The sequence below is a fragment of the Triticum urartu genome, chromosome 7A (genome assembly GCF_056163025.1).
Source record: "Triticum urartu cultivar PI428250 chromosome 7A, HENAU_Tu73, whole genome shotgun sequence".
NCBI lineage: Eukaryota > Viridiplantae > Streptophyta > Magnoliopsida > Poales > Poaceae > Triticum > Triticum urartu.
This window is the reverse complement of record NC_141879.1, coordinates 323530291-323551570: the sequence shown is the minus strand read 5'-3', so window position 1 is coordinate 323551570 and position 21280 is coordinate 323530291. Positions and strand designations below refer to the sequence as shown.

Sequence of the window (21280 nt, the reverse complement as noted above, 5' to 3'; positions counted from 1 at the left end):
GTTTTGGAGAGTCATTTATTTCTGTTGAGTGCTTTTATATAGTTTAAAAACAACAAAAATAAAGAGGGGAACCCAAAACTTTTTCAAAAAGGAAAGCGAAAGTGAGAAAGACAAGCATTGTTGAAGTGGGAGCTAGCCTTGAACTTTGTTCATACTCACGGAAACTTTGTGAATCTTGATTACAGAAACTTTTCAATAAAAATAATTATACCCTTGTACAATTCCATTGTATTATAAAAATAATGTGCCAAGGTTTTCCTTTAGGATGTTTACATTTGCTTGATGGTTTGTACGGTGCAGGACCGAAACTTTGGCTATAGTGCGCGATTTTACATTTTTAGCTGGAACGTCAAATGGTTCTGATTATTTTTGCACTGTCTTCCTATACAAATTTTTTATTTTTCCTAATTTTTGTAGAATTTTTTAAGTATCATAAGTATGGTGAATGTTCAGATTATTACAGACTGTTCTGTTTTAAACATATTCTGTTTTTGATGCATAGTTTACTTGTTTTGATGAAACTATCGATTTGTATCAGTGGATTAAGCCATGGAAAAACTATATTACAGTAGACACAATGCAAAAAAAATACGAATTGGTTTTCAACAGTACTTAGAGTAGTGATTTTCTTTATTATACTAACGGATCTTACCGAGTTTTCTGTCGAAGTTTTGTGTGGATGAAGTGTTCGACGATCGAGAAGGTCTTGATGTGAGAAGAAGGAAGAGAGGCAAAATCTCAAGCTTGGGGATGCCCGAGGTACCCCAAGTAAATATTCAAGGAGACTCAAGCGTCTAAGCTTGGGGATGCCCCAGAAGGCATCCCCTCTTTCTTCAACAAGTATCGGTATGTTTTCGGATTTGTTTCGTTCATACGATATGTGCAATCTTGGAGCGTCTTTTGCATTTAGTTTTCATTTTTATTTTATGCACCATGCTGGTATGAGACAATCCTTGGTTGATTTATAGAATGCTCATTGTACTTCACTTATATCTTTTGAGTATGGCTTTATAGAATGCTTCATGTGCTTCACTTATATCATTTGAAGTTTGGATTGCCTGTTTCTCTTTACATAGAAAACTGCCATTTGTAGAATGCTCTTTTGCTTCACTTAGATTTGTTAGAGCGTGGGCATACCTTTTGTAGAAAGAATTAAACTCTCTTGCTTCACTTATATCTATTTAGAGAGATTACAAGAATTGGTCATTCACATGGTTAGTCATAAAATCCTACATAAAACTTATAGATCACTGAATATGATATGTTTGATTCCTTGCAATAGTTTTGCGATATAAAGATGGTGATATTAGAGTCATGTTAGTGGGTAGTTGTGGATTATTAGAAATACTTGTGTTGAGGTTTGTGATTCCCGTAGCATGCACGTATGGTGAACCGTTATGTAACGAAGTCGGAGCATGATTTATTTATAGATTGTCTTCCTTATGAGTTGCAGTCGGGGACGAGCGATGGTCTTTTCCTACCAATCTATCCCCCTAGGAGCATGCGCGTAGTACTTTGTTTCGATGACTAATAGATTTTTGCAATAAGTATGTGAGTTCTTTATGACTAATGTTGAGTCCATGGATTATACGCACTCTCACCCTTCCACCATTGCTAGCCTCTCTAGTACCGCGCAACTTTCGCCGGTACCATATACCTTCCTCAAAACAGCCACCATACCTACCTATCATGGCATTTCCATAGCCATTCTGAGATATATTGCCATGCAATTTCCATCATCATCATATACATGACTTAAGTATTCATTGTCATATTGCTTTGCATGATCGTAAGATATCTAGCATGATGTTTTCATGGCTTGTCCGTTTTTTTGATGTCATTGCTACGCTAGATCATTGCATATCCCGGTACACCGCCGGAGGCATCCATATAGAGTCATACTTTTTTCTAGATATTGAGTTGTAAGTAAATAAAAGTGTGATGATCATCATTATTAGAGCATTGCCCCAGTGAGGAAAGGATGATGGAGACTATGATTCCTCCATAAGTCGGGATGAGACTCCGGACTTTACAAAAAAATAAAAGAGGCCAAAGAAGCCCAAATAAAAAAAAGAGATGCCAAAGAAGCCCACCAAAAAAATAAAATAAAATAATAAAAAATGAGAGAAAAAGAGAGAAGGTGCAGTGCTACTATCCTTTTTCCACACTTGTGCTTCAAAGTAGCACCATGTTCTTCACATAGAGAGTCTCTTGAGTTATCACTTTCATATACTAGTGGGAATTTTCATTATAGAACTTCGCTTGTATATTCCGATGATGGGCTTCCTCAAATGCTCGAGGTCTTCATGAGCAAGCAAGTTGGATGCACACCCACTTATTATCAGTTGGAGATTTCTTACACTTATAGCTCTAGTGCATCCGTTGCATGGCAATCCCTACTCACTCACATTGATATCTATTGATGGGCATCTCCATAGCCCGTTGATACGCCTAGTTGATGTGAGACTACCTTCTCCTTTTTGTCTTCTCCACCATCATATTCTATTCAACCTATAGTGCTATGTCCATGGCTCACGCTCATGTATTGCGTGAAATTTGAAAAGGTTTGAGAACGTCAAAAGTATGAAACAATTGCTTGGCTTGTCATCGGGGTTTTGCATGATGTGAATATTTTGTGTGGTGAAGATGGAGCATAGCCAGACTATATGATTTTGTAGGGATAACTTTCTTTGGCCATGTTATTTTGAAAAGACATGATTGCTTTATTAGTAGGCTTGAAGTATTATTGTTTTTATGTCAAATGATAGACTATTGCTTTGAATCACTTGTGTCTTAATATTCATGCCATGATTAGATTACATGATCAAGATTATGCTAGATAGCATTCCACATCAAAAATTATCTTTTTTATCATTTACCTACTCGAGGACGAGCAGGAATTAAGCTTGGGGATGCTGATACGTCTCCGTCGTATCTATAATTTTTGATTGTTCCATGCCAATATTCTACAACTTTCATATACTTATGGCAACTTTTTATACTATTTTTGGGACTAACATATTGATCCAGTGCCCAGTGCCAGTTCCTGTTTGTTGCATGTTTTTTGTTTCGCAGAATATCCATATCAAATGAAGTCCAAACGGGATAAAAACTGACGGAGATTTTTTTTGAAATATATATGATTTTTGGGAAGAAAAATCCACACGAGACAGTGCCCGAAGTGGCCACGAGGCAGGGGGCGCGCTCCAGGATGGTGGCTCGGTGGCTCGTAGCTATCATCGTCACTGGATTCCAGAGAGTCGCTGCTACTGTCGGAGGAGCTGCAGGCAAGGCCAAGGGCAAGTTCAACGCCCGTGGCCGCGCCGCCTTGACCGCCTCTCCTGGGACATCATTCCAGGCGCCGACCGTCCTCGCCAAAAAATCTTGAAGAAGAGTGTTGAAGCTCCATCGTATTCGAAGTGGATGGCGAGAGCTCCCTCCGAGCAGCAGGCGCGGGCGATCTCGCCCCATCCTCGAGTAGGGATGAAAGTGGAGCGGAAACGAACGGAACTGGGTGCTACCATATTTGTTTTCATATTTTTTTGCAGAAGCGGAAATGAATACGAAAACACCGGAAATGAATACGGAAACAAGTACTACCAGAAACAGACACGGAGCGAATACAGAGCGGACACGAAAACAAAACTATGTGTTGACCGGAACTTAAAACCCCCTTGAATCATAGAGAAATACACACAAAAAACAAAGGAATTTAAGAAAATTTTAACATGGCTACATGATAATATGGTGGTGTTGGTAACATAGGGTAGTATTGTAATAGTACATGACAATTCCGTATTGTGTCTAGTTGAGAATGTGTGTGGAAGTAAAAGTTGGTCCTCAAATGATCCAGTCTGCTCATTGTGTCATTGTGTGTTGTTTGGTAATTGGGCTACAAAGCAGCCATGGGCCTATAGTAGAAATTGAAATTCCATATTCACGGAAACGGAAAGTTCCGTTTCTGCGTCTGTTCCATAGGAAAACACCGTTCCGTTTTTGTTTCCGTTTCCACATAAAAAATTCCACTTCCATTTCCATTTTGCAAATTTCCGTTTCCGTTTTCATATTTCCTCTCTGTTTCCATTTTTCCTCCGAAAAAGCAGAAACTTTCCACTCCATTTTCATCCCTATCCTCGAGTCATGAAGACGTCGCCAGAGTGGACGACCTCGACTTCCGCTTCAGAAGCTTGGCTGCAGCACCTGGCGTGTTGCAGCCATAACTCGACGGGCCCCCCTCGGTGGTATCTCCTCTGCAAAGGACCCGGGAGCCGGATCCATGTGCGCGGCGGCATTGCCGCACACACCACAAACTCGCGTGTCGTGCCTTCGGCGTGGTTTCGCGAGCCGGGTAGCCATGCATGTACCGCATGTTCTCCTCCGCGACCCTATTCCTCGCGGCGCCGGGTGTTACCCCTGTGCGCAGGGCTCTGCACGCGGGCATGCACAGGGATCGGGAAGCCCGATGGAGGCCGTTCATGCCAGGGTTGCATCAGCACGGGCTCCTCGACGGCGTCGCGGGAGCAGTCGAGCCTCTTCTTCGGTGGGAGTAGCCCGAGTTCCACCTGAGGGGTTTTCCCCTTCTCTGTCGCGGAAAACCTCCTCGCGGCGCCATAGGCGCTTCGACAAGATGGCGGGACAAGCAGGAAGAAGGAGGAGCAAGCAGCAAGAAGACGAAGATGAGCAGGGGGCTCCGCCCCCTCCCATTTATAGCTAGAAGGGAGGCCAACCGCCGGCCTCCCACGATCCCACTAATGATGATTTTTTTGCATGTAGCAGGCTGTTGTCAAGTCGAAAGGTTGCCGAGGCAGCGTGGGCAAGTGCAGGCGCCCATGGCCCATCAAGCGCCACGCGTTGACCCGGTCCGCGGGCGGTTGGGGCCCGCGGCGCTTCACCCTTGCCCTTTGGCTTTGCCTCGAAGCAAAATCCGAGTGCGCCTTGGGCCCGGGGGCTACTGTTGGCATTCTGGGAACCAGGGTACCCAGACTTGCCTGCCTCCGACCCACGGCGTGACTCCATCAACGGCCTGGTACGGCCCATCTTCAACATCAACAAAGACAAGACCCTCGTGAGGGGCCAAGCCTCGCGAGGCGGACGGCGCCAAAACCTCCGGAGGGAGCAACCTCCCTTGGCTGGCTCCTGAGGAGCGGAGATTCCTATGCAGGCGCTCACCTCATGAGGTTGACGTGACGTAAGCCATGACGACCAAGGCCAGGCGGGCGCCAGCGGGCGCAGAGCAGCAGGTTTCCTCTTTGGTGCTAAGTAGGCAAGCGCAGGCGTGAAGTCCCAAGGAATCAGCCAAAGGTTTCCATTCCCGTGCTACAAGACCAATACCGCCAGGACTGCAGGACGGATGTCATCGCCGAGCCCACCACGGCGTCATGACCAGAAGCTTTGCAAGCGAAGACCACCTTTCATCAGGATAAGATGTACCACTTGTCCCCCTTTAAATTTGGTCGTAATGGGATCCCTTCCCGCCTTCGTTTAGGAGGAAGAGGACCGAGGCCACTATAAATATAGCCTAGCCACCATCGTAGGAGGGGATGGAGAACCCGAACCCTCACTAGCTCACACGAACACAAGAACTGACCTCCTGAGGTTGTTCTTCCTCTGTACTAGTTCATCCTCATTCCCTCGCGAGGCCAATCCACACCAAAACAGAAGTATGGTCTTACACCACAAGGTGACCTGAACCTGGGTAAACTGATGTGTCCCTCTTCTTCCCGTTCGTCGAGCTAGGTCGTGAGAGCGATGAGTTGGTAGGCTGGGGAGGTTGAGTTCTTCGCACGCGCCCCAGAGTCCGAACCTTTCTTGGGTCTGCGGAGCCCTGAATCTGACAGTGTGTCATTAACTACTTGCCATATATGATGAAACAATAGTTGCCATGTGTGTTTACCTAGTTGCCACGTGTGGTCCAACCATAGTTGCCATGTATGGTTAATCACAGTTGCCATGTGTGTTTATCTGGTTGCCACGTACGTGCAACTGAAGTTGATGTCTAGCAACGAATCATAGTTGCCATGTGTGTTTACCTAGTTGCCACGTACACGCAACTGCAGTTGCCATCGAACAACGTATGGGTGTCGTGTGGGCGAAAAGTAGTTCGTTCACATGCGTGTGGACTAGGTGGTGGTTGTGTGGGCAGAAACTAGTTCGCCCACACAGCACAACTGGCAAACCGCATGCTGCGGGGCGTGTGGGCGAACTCTCCAACGCCCACACACAATGATGCTCACGTGGCACTCAGATTCTAACAGATTTTTTTAGAATTCGTGCAAAAGAAAATCAACATGAATCAAGATGTGTGGGCGATGTGCAGACATGCCACACGTGAGTGTTATCATTTGGGAAGATTTAAACGGGATTTCTCATGGGCACGGCGTGACGGATCAGTGTATACAAAAGGAGTAATGAGACAAATACTTGAATTATTTATTCAGTAGCATTGCGCATATATATACTCTACCGCTGAGGTCATCAGTAGAGGATAGATACATCATCTGTCCATCCATCTATCCACATGGAACTGAAGTTTAACTGAACTCAGTGCTGTCTTCACAAGAGAAGAGAAGAGAAGAGAAGAAAAAATATATAAGACTAGTATACATACATGCATGCATGCAATCTCCAACTCCAAGGAATTTCCTTTTTGCTAGTAGAAAAGGTAGGAGAAGGAAGGGGGGATTGTGAGGCGGGTCAAGCAAGGAATCCGAGCTTCTCTCCGTTCTTCTTGGCGAGGCGGATCAAGCCCTGCCTCTGCTTGGGGTCAGCGCCGATGGTCTTACAGAACTCGGTGATCACCTGTTTAGTTTATTTGGTTTTCGTATGTCAATAAATTTATATTACTCCAAGCAAGGGAGGGTGGCTAGTAGGTAGGTACCTGGGAGTGCAGCGCGATGGCCTTGCCCCTGAGCTGGTTGAAGCGCTTGCGTCCGACGATGTTGCGCACCACCACCACCAGGGGCGCGAAGATGCCCTTGCCCTCGTTTACATTGCCCATCCTCGCCGGCGTCCGAAGGGGCCGCGTCGACCGGGGCCCCCGCGCCGACACCGACATGGCCAGCGCCGAGCAGTGGTCGTCACCGGACACAGAGCTGGACCACGTCGGAAGAGCTCGCAGCCCGTAGGAGACGGACGCAGTCATCTCTCTCTCCTTCCTCTTCTCCGCTGTGCTGTGCTGTGCTGTGCCGTGCAGAATGAGAATGGGGGGATATGGTAGCCAAGACGATGACGGACCGCTGGTGTCCAGCCAAAGCCCCTCTCTCTCTCTCCCTCTCTACCGATTCCTGTTGTAAGGGGATGAGGAGTTTCTGGGCAGGAACGGAGGGCCTATGCCCTGCCACCACGTCATCTTCCCTTGGTCTTTTTCCATTTCTCTGCCACGTCATCTTAAGTCGATTCCACCAAGCCTAGCAGATGGCGACTGTGAAGCACAATGCCAGTTGGAAGTAAAACCAAATGCAATTAAAAAAACTAGGAGTGCTAGTAATGTGGAGACACCTATAAATAAATACAGAAACTTTTTTTTGAAAGATCCAGCGATGCTGACTTTTCATTGATCATTAGCAGAAAGCAGTGGAGAAAAACCAAGGTGATGAGGATCCGGAGGATCCGAGGACTTGCCACAGACCAGCAATCCTCAAGTGACAAGATATCCTAGGGTTTACATTTCATGGCGGATCCCCGAAGGGGCTCCCGATGCAGGTAGCGCCCGCGACTCGCCATAGCTCGATGCAGTCCTTGATCCTCCTGATGATATTGGAGGCACTTGGTATACTTCTCCCGAAAGTAGCGTTGTTTCGTTCCTGCCATAGCTCCTAGCAGATGAGTAACAAGAGCGTGATGTTTGCCCTACGCCATCTTGTTGCGGATCTTTCCAGGGCGCCAAGCACAATGGAAGTGTGTTGTTGATTGTGCCAACTCTCGTTTGGCGCTAGGGAGGAGCAGTCCGTCCACGTACTGACTGTTTCCCAGACCAGCCTTGCCATTGGGCATTCCCAAAACAGGTCAGTTGATGATTCGAGGTTCCGGATGCATAGTTGACAGAAGTACTCGTTCTTCCAACCACGACGCCGGAGCCTGTCATTGCACCAGAGCTTGTTCTGGAGCATGAGCCAGACGAACATCTTGATCTTGCCGGGGGCCCAAACCTTCCAGATGATCTTGTCGAAACATGAAGATGTCATGCCCTGGAATTGCATTTGGTAGGCCGATCTTGCTGAGTATTGGCCCGATCGCTCTTTTGTCCAGGTGATGGAGTCAAGGGTGTCGGCTCGTAGGTTTTCGGCTACGCCGTGCACCCTCCTGTGCATCGCTAGGAAGTCGTGGAGCAGGTCAGCGGTGCGGCCGTGACCTAGGTCTCCGATCCAGGCGTCGGCCGCGAGAGCGACCTTCACCGTTCTTTCTTCGGGCGTGCTTGGCCAGCCTTGGGAATTGCTGGGCAAGCGTGCCCGGACCCCGCCACGGCGAGTTCCAGAAATAAGCTGACACGTCGTCCCCGATGCTGAGCGCGGTAGCCGCCGTAAAAAGCGATAGGTCGTCGGCGTTGCAAGGTAGATCCGAGCCCACCCAAGGCCTTTCAGGGTGGCGCCATGAGAGCCATGGCCAACGGAGCCGAAGAGCACGACCGAAATGCCGGAGGTCAGGGACCCCAGGCCCCCATTTGCCGTTGGTGTGTAGATAGTTTCCCAGTTCACCTTGCAACTGGTGCCTGTGATCTCCTCATCCTGTTTCCAGAGGAAGCGGCGATGGCACTTGTCGATTTCCTTGAGGATATTCTTGGGCATCCGCAGAACGGTTAGCGCGAAGGTAGGCATGGCGCCGAGGACGCAGCGGACCAGCACGCGCCATCCCGCGATGTGGATCAGCCTGCCCTTCCAACCCGCAAGTCGGGCTTTGATTCTATCTATGATGAATTGAAGGTGTACGAGCCGGAGCCGGCCAGTTGTAAGCGGTAGCCCTAGGTATATAGTGGGGAAGTGTGCGATGGAGCCACCGAAGTTGTGAAGCACATCGTCAAGGTTGAGGTCGCCGCAGCTGATCGGAGACGCCGATGATTTTCTGGTGTTGATGCAGAGCCCTGTGGCGTGCCCAAAGTTGTGGAGATTATTCAGCAGGGAGTCAACCTGCTGTCGGGTTGGGTTGATGAAAATGACAGCGTCGTCGGCATACAGGCTAACCCTAAGCTTCAGCTCTCGCCCTGAAATCCGTTGCAGCAGCCGTTACTCCACTGCCTCCGCTAGCAAGTGGTGCAGTGGGTCTATGGCGAGAATGAAGAGGAACAGCGACAGCGGGTCGCCTTGCCGTAGGCCTCAGCGGTGGGTGATGTGGCCGCCCAGCACCCCGTTCAGAGAGACCGATGAGGACGCCGAAGAAAGGAGCAGGGCCACCCAATCGCGCCAGCGTGCACTAAACCCTAACTGTTGTAGAATATGGAAAGATAAAGAAAAAAAGATGCATAATAAGCTCGGGCAGTGAAGCAAGTTAACTGCAATCGCTAGGTAAACTCCGGACACACAACACAGTGACAGACTGACGACACATATACTAATTAAGTTCCAGTTGCTCTGCATCAGGCATTTTAGTTGGTTTTACTACATCCAAACCCCAAAATATGACTGGCTGACACCGCCCCTTGCATCTATCTACAGTCATCATAAGGAAACAAACTCTGCGTCCTGTTCCTGCCAGCACTCTTCTTCCACCGCTCTTGACCGAATGCAAATCCCTCTAGTTCCGACTTGCACTTGCCCTAGTCCTCTTCCCTTTCAATGACAATCGTCATATGTCCAAATTAAGCACACCACCTCCAGTCACCAGATGACTTTTGACGGCAAAAAATGCTTTAATAAGCAGTAAAAAATGGTGGACGTACTTGAATTCTTCGGACTGCCGCCACAGTACTTGCTTCCACACATGCAATCAAATGCTTTATTGGGGTCATTAGTGCCATCAAAATCAATGCCATAATCCTGAAATCACAACCCTTAAGTGAGTGATGGTCACTCATAACAAAATATATGGATCTGAGCTAGCAAAACTTCTTTTTTTCTACTCTACATGGACAATTTGATATTTCAAGTGTTGCCTGAAATAAGGCCGCCCAAACATCAGCCCCTTAATTTTACCCAAAGGTAGGTGTCGGCTCAACATACTAGTTAAATTGCTCAATTCAGTGACCACCTTAATAATATACCCCTTCGGCTACAACCCCACCCACCCACCCCCGCCCCTCCCTTAATTGAATCGATGGCGGAGATTAAAACATATACCCCTTCAGCTAAGAGGGGATGATGGTCAAATTTAAAACTAATCAGATCATTAATCATTGTACGTATGGGTATTCTAGATCTAGTTCTCATCGTCTTAAATCATACTCCTACATACACATTCACCTACTATCTTCTACTCCCTCTCCAACGCAGACAGCTCGTCGCCGCCGCCGCCAACGGAGTCACTGCATAGGCGCCCTACAGGTCATGATAGGGATCGCGTGATAGAGACATCGCATGTGATTTTGTTCCTTCGACAGCACACACATGCGATGTTTAGATGATGCTTAAGCCAACCCTACATTCCATCGATCGATCAAGCAAACTAGCCAAGCTCACCCAGCAGCCATTGTGGTATTCTCCCTTTTTCTCGTAACAGAAGGATGAAAGTGCAACTAATCCCTAGGTGGTTTTGGTATTTCATAATAACATATAGCTCATTGAACTAATATCCTTTCAAGATGGTTATTTCAGTAAGGTCAATGATTGGCATGTCATGGACTAGAGATGTAGGCCCCTCAAAATGCTAAGGACAAATATTGGCATAAACTCAAGACTCTTCATTTCTATTTTAGTGATCCAAGATCACATTGAGTCCATAGGAAAGCCAATACTATTAAAAGGGGATAAGGTGCTGCTTAATGGTCTACTTGCTCAAAATGCATAGTGGTATTCTCCAAAGCCCTCAACCACTTTCTCAAATCCAAATATGTCCTAAACCTAAAGTCAAACTCGGCCCCACCGATTTGATTTATCCTGCGCCACCAAGTTCATTTGACTTAGCCATAGCCAAAAACCCTAATCAGTTCGGTCTCACCGATAGGGATCTCGGTCTCACCGAGGATGGGATTGCAAACTCTCTATTTCCCTTCGTAACGTTTCGGTCTCACCAAAATGAGCGATCGGTCCCACCGAGTTCGCAGTGTAAACTCTTTGTTTCCCTTTGTAACGTTTCTGTATTACCGAAAGGAGCGATCGGTCCCACCGAGTTTGCCCGACCAACTCTCTATTTGCTTGTTACTCAAAATCGGTCTCACTGAGTTGAAGTAATCAGTCAAACCAAGATTAAGTTTTGCCCTAACCCTAGCTCATCGGTCCCACCAAGTTGATCTTGTCAGTCCCACCGAAACACATAATGTTCACATTTTGAACTAAATCGGCCTCACCGAGTTCATCTCTTCGGTCTGACCGAGTTGGCTCTTTTGTGTGTAACAGTTAGATTTTGTGTGAAGGCTATAAATACCCCTCCATCCTCCTCTCCATGTGTGAGAGAGCCATCAGAACGTGCCTACACTTCCAGCATTCATTTTTTGAGAGAGAACCACCTACTCATGTGTTGTGCCCAAGATATTCCAATCCAACTGACGGTGTCCTGGACTAGGGGGTACTCACCACGTCATCTCCCGGTCTGTTAGATTGGGCTGAGGACCCCCATGGCCGTATACTCATGGGCCAGTTCGGACAGTTGCCACATACATGGAAGATTCCACAAGACTTGGTGATCAAGACAAGGACTCCTCCCCACCGGCGTATTCGGCTAGGACTCTTGTTATCCTAGGCCTCTGTACATTATATAAATCGAGGCCAGGCTAGTCGATAGACAACATACAATCATACCATAGGCTAGCTTTTAGGGTTTGGCCTCTCCGATCTCGTGGTAGATCAACTCTTGTAATACCCATATCATCAAGAATAAATCAAGCAGGACGTAGGGTTTTATCTCCATCAAGAGGGCCCGAACCTGGGTAAAAAACATTGTGTCCCCTGCCTCCTGTTACCATCCGCCTTAGACGCACAGTTCGGGACCCCCTACCCGAGATCCTCCGGTTTTGACACCAACATTGGTGCTTTCATTGAGAGTTCCGCTGTGTGTTCGGCAAAAGGTTGATGGCTCGCCTGCAGATCAACTGCGACTTCGGCATCTTCGTCACCAGCTCGACTGGTCACCTTGGTTCGACCAAGGACTGCGCCCTACCTCCGATCGTCATGTTCGGATGAGGGCTTTTATAAACATCAACTCCGATCTCTATCAAGATCATGGAGGAATCATTCAGGGAGCCTGGGGGCTCAACGTCAACATTGCCCTCGGGCAACCGTGCTGTATTTCTGGACAGCAAACTTGTGTCCGCCGCCATTGCCTCCTCAAGTGTCTTTTTAACGATTGCTTCGGTGGAATTGTGTGGAATTGAGTCTGCAACAACCCTGAAAAATTTCGTCGAGTTCCGATGGAGGAATCTCTGGCAATCCACGATATACCGGAGCCCTGTCAAATCTAGACGGGAATCTGGACGAGTTTAGGGCGTGGTGTCCAGCTTCTAGCTCGGACGTCCTTTGGAAAATCCAACCGTTCATCGGCTGCGGAATTCCTATATCTACCACCTCTCAAAATTTCAGCTCAATCCGACCGTCCAAACTCCGGGAACCTTCCGATTAGTGCATCACTTTTCAGATCTGTTTTCTGCGCGAAAACGAATCCGACCCGAGTTCGTCTTTTTTATGAACGGGATTTCGGACATCCCTTTTGAAAGAAGTTTTGTATGGGGTATTGTGTTTTTTTCCCGAACACATCTCACCAACTTTATGATCTTTTGAACATGATCTTCAACATCATGCTGGTGTCAACCGAGTCCGGCAATATTGCTCCATGGCTGTCGACCCACGCTAGACACGTCGTCACTTTTTTGAGCCGGGCTCAACTTCTTCGGATCATCATCTCGGCAAGCCGAACAAGAGTCCGGGACCGCGAAGAATAAATCATCACCAACATCGCCGCCCCACGGATTACATGGAGCGGGCATACCGGCATCGCCGCACGGTCGCTTCATCAAGCCGGCATCGACCACGTTACGACCTGCATCGGCAGGGCCGCACTATTGCTTCTTCAAGCTGGTGTCCATTACGCCGACCTACTTCGACATCTCGGCTGGACCGGGGGCTTCGCCATCTCTTCATCAACCTACTCCGGACACTTCGGTGTCACTAGCCGACCAGCTCCGTCACGTTAGCTGCACCGAGGGCTTTGCCTCAGCGAGCCAACCTTTGCCATCACTGCCATGTCGTCGTTTTATCGCCCATCAGGCAATGGGTGTGCGGATCGAGTCCCAATTTTGGGAATCACCTTCCTTCGGATTGCTACAACAAATAAACCAGGTGCTATTAATCCCAGTATTTTTTGCTTGTTTGGGTTCATTGTTCCCAAGGAATTATTACTCTGGCTTGTCCATCATATGTACACAAGTCTATCAAATGGTGGCCGCATTAACGATGGTCGCATGGTGGTTCGGTCAGTTTCCATACATAGTCCGGCGAATGCCGCATCCGGAACTCGGACCGACCTATGAATTCAGGCTTTGCCATGCCTTTACCGCATCATGCCGATGCCCTGCATCGACATTGACTTCCGCGCCAGGCCATATTTCTTTTATTACTCACTTTGCATAAATTATTTATTATGCAACATTTTTTTATTATCATTATTATTATTATTATCTCCGGTTTGCACTATTTTTTGTGCACATGAAAATGATCCGGGTTGAGCAGTATCGTCAACTCGGCGTACTGACATACCATGCCACCTCGGCTAGACGGGGGGCTTCGTCAACACTTCATTACCTCATGCCGGGGACTCCAACATCACTCTGCCAGCCTGCATTGACCGTGCTATGTCACCACTTCGGCGTGTCGAGCTCTCCGCTCCGCCACCTCGGGACCGGCTTGGGGGATGGAACCTTGTCCCGCATCAGGCTCGGACTGTTAGAAATATGCCCTAGAGGCAATAATAAATTGGTTATTATTATATTTCCTTATTCATGATAATCGTTTATTATCCATGCTATAATTGTATTGATAGGAAACTCAGATACATGTGTGGATACATAGACAACACCATGTCCCTAGTAAGCCTCTAGTTGACTAGCTCGTTGATCAATAGATGGTTACGGTTTCCTGACCATGGACATTGGATGTCATTGATAACGGGATCACATCATTAGGAGAATGATGTGATGGACAAGACCCAATCCTAAGCCTAGCACAAAGATCGTGTAGTTCGTATGCTAAAGCTTTTCTAATGTCAAGTATCATTTCCTTAGACCATGAGATTGTGCAACTCCCGGATACCGTAGGAATGCTTTGGGTGTATCAAACGTCACAACGTAACTGGGTGGCTATAAAGGTGCATTACAGGTATCTCCGAAAGTGTCTGTTGGGTTGGCACGAATCGAGACTGGGATTTGTCACTCCGTGTAAACGGAGAGGTATCTCTGGGCCCACTCGGTAGGACATCATCATATGCGCAATGTGACCAAGGAGTTGATCACAGGATGATGTGTTACGGAACGAGTAAAGAGACTTGCCGGTAACGAGATTGAACTAGGTATTGGATACCGACGATCGAATCTCGGGCAAGTAACGTACCGCTAGGCAAAGGGAATTGAATACGGGATTGATTAAGTCCTTGACATCGTGGTTCATCCGATGAGATCATCATGGAACATGTGGGAGCCATCATGGGTATCCAGATCCCGCTGTTGGTTATTGACAGGAGAACGTCTCAGTCATGTCTGCTTGTCTCCCGAACCCGTAGGGTCTACACACTTAAGGTTCGGTGACGCTAGGGTTATGAAGATATGTGTATGCAGTAACCCGAATATTGTTCGGAGTCCTGGATGAGATCCCGGACATCACGAGGAGTTCCGGAATGGTCCGGAGGTAAAGATTTATATATAGGAAGTCCTGTTTCGGCCATCGGGACAAGTTTCGGGGTCATCGGTATTGTACCGGGACCACCGGAAGGGTCCCGGGGGCCCACCGGGTGGGGCCACCTATCCCGGGGGGCCACATGGGCTGAAATAGGAGGGAACCCAGCCCATAGTGGGCTGGGGCACCACCCCCTATAGGCCCATGCGCCTAGGGTTCCACCATGGAAGAGTCCATGTGGTGGAAGGCACCTCTAGGTGCCTTGGGGGGAAGGGAAACCTCCCTTGGGCAGCCGCACCTAGGAGATTGGATCTCCTAGGCTGGCGCACCACCCCCCTTGGCCCTCCTATATATAGTGGGGGAGAGGAGGAACTTCATAGACCAGCCCCTGGCGCCTCCCTCTCTCCCCATTACGTCTCTCTCTCGTAGTATAGGCGAAGCCCTGCTACTGTGACGCCCTGCATCCACCACCACGCCGTCGTGCTGCTGAATCTTCATCAACCTCTCCCTCTCTCCTTGATGGATCAAGGCGTGGGAGACGTCATCGGGCTGTACGTGTGTTGAACGCGGAGGTGCCGTCCGTTCGGCACTAGGATCATCGGTGATCTGAATCACGACGAGTACGACTCCATCAACCCTGTTCACTTGAACGCTTCCGCTTAGCGATCTACAAGGGTATGTAGATGCACTCTCCTTCCCCTCGTTGCTGGTTTATTCATAGATAGATCTTGGTGATACGTAGGAAATTTTTTGAATTTATGCTACGTTCCCCAAGGTGGCATCATGAGCTAGGTCTATTGCGTAGATTCTATGCACGAGTAGAACACAAAGTAGTTGTGGGCGTTGATTTTGTTCAATATGCTTGCCGTTACTAGTCTTATCTTGATTCGGCGGCATCGTGGGATGAAGCGGCCCGGACCAACCTTACACGTATTCTTACGTGAGACCGGTTCCACCGACAAACATGCACTAGTTGCATAAGGTGGCTAGTGGGTGTCTGTCTCTCCTACTTTAGTCGGATCGGATTCGATGAAAAGGGTCCTTATGAAGGGTAAATAGAAATTGGCATATCACGTTGTGGTTTTGCGTAGGTAAGAAACGTTCTTGCTAGAAACCCATAGCAGCCACGTAAAACATGCAAACAACAATTAGAGGACGTCTAACTTGTTTTTGCAGGGTATGCTATGTGATGTGATATGGCCAAAAGGATGTGATGAATGATATATGTGATGTATGAGATTGATCATGTTCTTGTCAAGGGGAATCACGACTTGCATGTCGATGACGAGACAACTTCAAGAAGACACGATGATGGAGATCATGGTGTCATGCCGGTGACTAGATGATATTGGCCATATCATGTCACTATTATTTGATTGCATATGATGTTTATCATGTTTATACATCTTATTTGCTTAGAACGATGGTAGTAAATAAGATGATCCCTCATTAAAATTTCAAGAAGTGTTCTCCCCTAACTGTGCACCGTTGCTACAGTTCGTCGCTTCGAAGCACCACGTGTTAATCGGGTGTGATAGATCCTTTCGTTCACATACAACGGGTGTAAGAAGTTTTACACATGAAAAAACACTTAGGGTTAACTTGACGAGCCTAAGCATGTGAAGACATGGCCTCGGAACACAGAGACCGAAAGGTCGAACACGAGTCGTATGGAAGATACGATCAACATGGAGATGTTCACCAACGATGACTAGTCCGTCTCACGTGTTAATCGGACACGGATTAGTTGACTTGGATCGTGTAACACTTAGATGACTAGAGGGATGTCTATCTGAGTGGGAGTTCATAAGATGAACTTAATTATTCTGAACATAGTCAAAAGGATTTTGCAAATTATGTCGTAGCTCACGCTATAGTTCTACTGTTTAGTTATGTTCCTAGAGAAAAATTAGTTGAAAGTTGATAGTAGCAATTATGCGGACTAGGTCCGTAGACTGAGGATTGTCCTCATTGCTTCTTAGAAGGCTTATGTCCTTAATGCACTGCTCAGTGTGCTGAACCTCGAACGTTGTCTGTGGATGTTGCGAACATCTGACATACACGTTTTGATAACTACGTGATAGTTCAGTTAAACGGTTTAGAGTTGAGGCACCAAAGACGTTTTTTGAAACATCGCAAAACATATGAGATGTTTTGAGGGCTGAAATTGGAATTTCAGGCTCGTGCCCACGTCAAGAGGTATAAGACCTCTGACGATTTTCTTAACCTGCAAACTAAGGAGAAAAGCTCAATTGTTGAGCTTGTGCTCGGATTGTCTGAGTACAACAATCACTTGAATCAAGTGGGAGTTAATCTTCCAAATGAGATAGTGATGTTTCTCCGAAGTCATTACCACCAAGCTGCTTGAGCTTCGTGATGAACTATAATGTATCAGGGACATATATGATGATCCTTGAGATATTCGCGATGTTTGACACCGCGAAAGTAGAAATCAAGAAGGAGCATCAATTGTTGATGGTTTGTGAAACCACTAGTTTCAAGAAGGGCAAGGGAACAAAGGGATACTTCATGAAACGGCAATTCAGCTGCTGCTCTAGTGAAGAAACCCAAGGTTGAACCCAAACCCGAGACTGAGTGCTTCTGTAATAAGGGGAACAGCCACTGGAGCAGAATTACCCTAGATACTTGGTAGATGAGAAGGCTGGCAAGGTCGATAGAAGTATATTGGATATACATTGTGTTGATGTGTACTTTACTAGTACTCCTAGTAGCACCAGGGTATTAGATACCGGTTCGGTTGCTAAGTGTTAGTAACTCGAAATAAAAGCTACGGAATAAACGGAGACTAGCTAAAGGTGAGCTGACGATATGTGTTGGAAGTATTTCCAAGGTTGATAAAATATCGTACGCTCCCTCTACCATCGAGATTGGTGTTTGCGTTGAGCATAGACATGATTGGATTATGTCTATCGCGATACGGTTATTCATTTAAGGAGAATAATGGTTACTCTATTTATTTGAACAATACCTTCAATGGTCTTACACCTAAAATGAATGGTTTATTGAATCTCGATCGTAGTGGTACACATGTTCATGCCAAAAGATAGTACCACCTACTTGTGGCACTGCCACGTAAGTCATATCGGTATAAAACGCATGAAGAAGCTCCATGTTGATGGATCTTTGGGCTCACTCGTTTTTGAAAGGTTTGAGACATGCGAACCATGTCTATTGGTAGATATGCATGAAGAAACTCCATGCAAATGGACCGTTTGGACTCACTTGATTTTGAATCACTTGAGACATGCAAATCATACCACATGGGCAAGATGACTGAAAGCCTCGGTTTTAGTAAAATGGAACTAGAAAGCAACTTGTTGGAAGTAATACATTTTGATGTGTGCAGTCCAATGAGCGCTGAGGCATGTAGTGGATATCGTTATATTCTTACTTCACAGATGATTTGAGTAGATGTTGAGTATATTTACTTGATGAATCACGAGTCTGAATTATTGAAAGGTTCAAGTAATTTCAGTGTGAAGTTGAAAGATCGTCGTGGTAAGAGGATAAAAATATCTATGATATGATCATAGAGATGAATATCTGAATTACGAGTTTGGCACAGAATTAAGACATTGTGGAAATTGTTTCACAACTAATACAGCCTGGAACACCATAGTGTGATGGTGTGTCCGAACATCATAACTGCACCCTATTGGACATGATGCATACCATGATGTCTCTTATCAAATTACCACAATAGTTTATGGGTTAGGCATTAGAGACAACCACATTCACTTTAAATAGGGCACCACGTAATTCCGATGAGATGACACCGTATGAACTATGGTTTAGAGAAACCTAAGCTGTCATTTCTTAAAAGTTTGGGACTGCGACTCTTATGTGAAAAAGTTTCAGGCTGATAAGCTCGAACCCAAAGCGGATAAATGCATCTTCATAGGACACCCAAAACAGTTGGGTATACCTCCTGTCTCAGATCCGAAAGCAATAAAGGATTGTTTCTAGAATCGGGTCCTTTCTCGAGGAAAAGTTTCTCTCGAAAGAATTGAGTGGGAGGATGGTGGAGACTTGATGAGGTTATTGAACCGTCTCTTCAACTAGTGTGTGGCAGGGCACAGGAAGTTGTTCCTGTGGCACCTACACCAATTGAAGTGGAAGCTTATGATATTGATCATGAGACTTCAGATCAAGTCACTCCCAAACCTCGTGGGATGACAAGGATGCATACTACTTCAGAGTAGTACGTAATCCTGTCTTGGAAGTCATGTTGCTAGACAACAATGAACCTACGAGCTATGGAGAAGCGATGGTGGGCCCGGATTCCGATAAATGGCTCGAGGCCATAAAATCCGAGAGAGGATCCATGTATGGAAACAAAGTGTAGACTTTGGAAGAACTACTTGATGGTCGTAAGGCTGTTGAGTATAGATGGATTTTAAAAGGAAGACGGACAATGATGGTAAATGTCACCATTAAGAAAGCTCGACTTGTCATTAAGATGTTTTTCGACAAGTTCAAAGAGTTGACTACGATGAGACTTTCTCACTCATAGCGATGCTAAGAGTCTGTTGGAATTATATTAGCGATTACTGCATTATTTATGAAATCTTGCAGATAGGATGTCAAAACATAGTTTCCTCGACTATTTTCTGAGGAAAGGTTGTATATGATACAACCGGAAGTTTTTGTCAATCCTGAAAGATGCTAATAAGTATGCAAAGCTCCAGCAATCCTTCTGAGGACTGGATTAAGCATCTCGGAGTTGGAATGTACGCTTTGATGAGATGATCAAAGATTTTGGGTGTATACAAAGTTTATGAGAAACTGGTATTTCCAAAGAAGTGAGTGGGAGCACTATATAATTTCTGATGAGTATATGTTGTTGACATATTGTTGATCAGAAATGATGTAGAATTTCTAGAAAGCATGTAGGGTTATTTGGAAAGTGTTTTTCAATGGAAAGCCTGGATTAAGCTACTTGAACATTGAGCATCAAAATCTATAAGGATAGATCAAAATGCTTAATGGAACTTTCAAATGAGCACATACCTTAACATGATCTTGAAGGTGTTCAAGATGGATCAGTCAAAGAAGGAGTTCTTGCCTGAGTTATAAGGTATGAAGTTAAGACTTAAAGCTCGACCACGGCAGAAGAGAAAAGGACGAAGGTCGTCCCCTATGCTTAAGACATAGGCTCTACAGTATGCTATGCTGTGTACCGCACCTGAAGTGTGCCTTGCCATGAGTCAGTCAAGGGGTACAAGAGTGATCCAAGAATGGATCACAGGACAGCGGTCAAAGTTATCCTTAGTAACTAGTGGACTAAGGAATTTTCTCAATTATGGAGGTGGTAAAAGAGTTCATCGTAAAGGGTTACGTCGATGCAAGCTTAACACCTATCCGGATAGCTCTGAGTAGAGATACCGGATGCATATAATGGAGCAACAATTTAGAATAGCTCCAAGCAGAACAGTTATTTGGAATAGCTCCAAATAGAACGTGGTAGCTGCATCTAGGAGATGACATAGAGATTTGTAAAGCACACACGGATCTGAAAAGGTTCAGACCCGTTGACTAAAACCTCTCTCACAAGCAACATGATCAAACCTAAAACTCATTGAGTGTTAATCACATAGTGATGTGAACTAGACTACTGACTCTAGTAAACTCTTGGGTGTTAGTCACATGGCGATGTGACTTGTGAGTGTTAATCACATGGCGATGTGAACTAGATTATTGACTCTAGTGCAAGTGGGAGACTGTTGGAAATATGCCCTAGAGGCAATAATAAATTGGTTATTATTATATTTCCTTGTTCATGATAATCGTTTATTATCCATGCTATAATTGTATTGATAGGAAACTCAGATACATGTGTGGATACATAGACAACACCATGTCCCTAGTAAGCCTCTAGTTGACTAGCTCGTTGATCAATAGATGGTTACGGTTTCCTGACCATGGACATTGGATGTCATTGATAACGGGATCACATCATTAGGAGAATGATGTGATGGACAAGACCCAATCCTAAGCCTAGCACAAAGATCGTGTAGTTCGTATGCTAAAGCTTTTCTAATGTCAAGTATCATTTCCTTAGACCATGAGATTGTGCAACTCCCGGATACCGTAGGAATGCTTTGGGTGTATCAAACGTCACAACGTAACTGGGTGGCTATAAAGGTGCATTACAGGTATCTCCGAAAGTGTCTGTTGGGTTGGCACGAATCGAGACTGGGATTTGTCACTCCGTGTAAACGGAGAGGTATCTCTGGGCCCACTCGGTAGGACATCATCATATGCGCAATGTGACCAAGGAGTTGATCACAGGA

General features: G+C 46.1%; 1 protein-coding gene and 1 pseudogene across 1 annotated transcript; both read right to left on the bottom strand.

Annotated features, from left to right (window-relative positions):
• Positions 1–6408: 6408 nt before the first annotated feature.
• Positions 6409–7259, bottom strand: PGR5 (proton gradient regulation 5). Its single transcript, XM_048687855.2, has 2 exons — positions 6878–7259; positions 6409–6798 (listed from the first exon to the last, which is right to left on the bottom strand). Exons 1-2 carry the CDS (start codon positions 7139–7141, stop codon positions 6694–6696), a joined length of 369 nt encoding a protein of 122 aa, XP_048543812.1. The 5' UTR covers positions 7142–7259; the 3' UTR covers positions 6409–6693.
• A 2302-nt stretch (positions 7260–9561) lies between these two features.
• Positions 9562–21280, bottom strand: part of LOC125518899 (histone-lysine N-methyltransferase SUVR4-like) — a 167776-nt pseudogene continuing 156057 nt past the window's right edge.

Coding starts and splice junctions, on each gene's coding strand:
- PGR5 (XM_048687855.2), bottom strand. CDS start 7,141: ATGACTGCGTCCGTCTCCTACGGGCTGCGAGCTCTTCCGACGTGGTCC. Junction 6,799..6,877: donor CCATCGCGCTGCACTCCCAG/GTACCTACCTAC, acceptor TAAACTAAACAG/GTGATCACCGAGTTCTGTAA.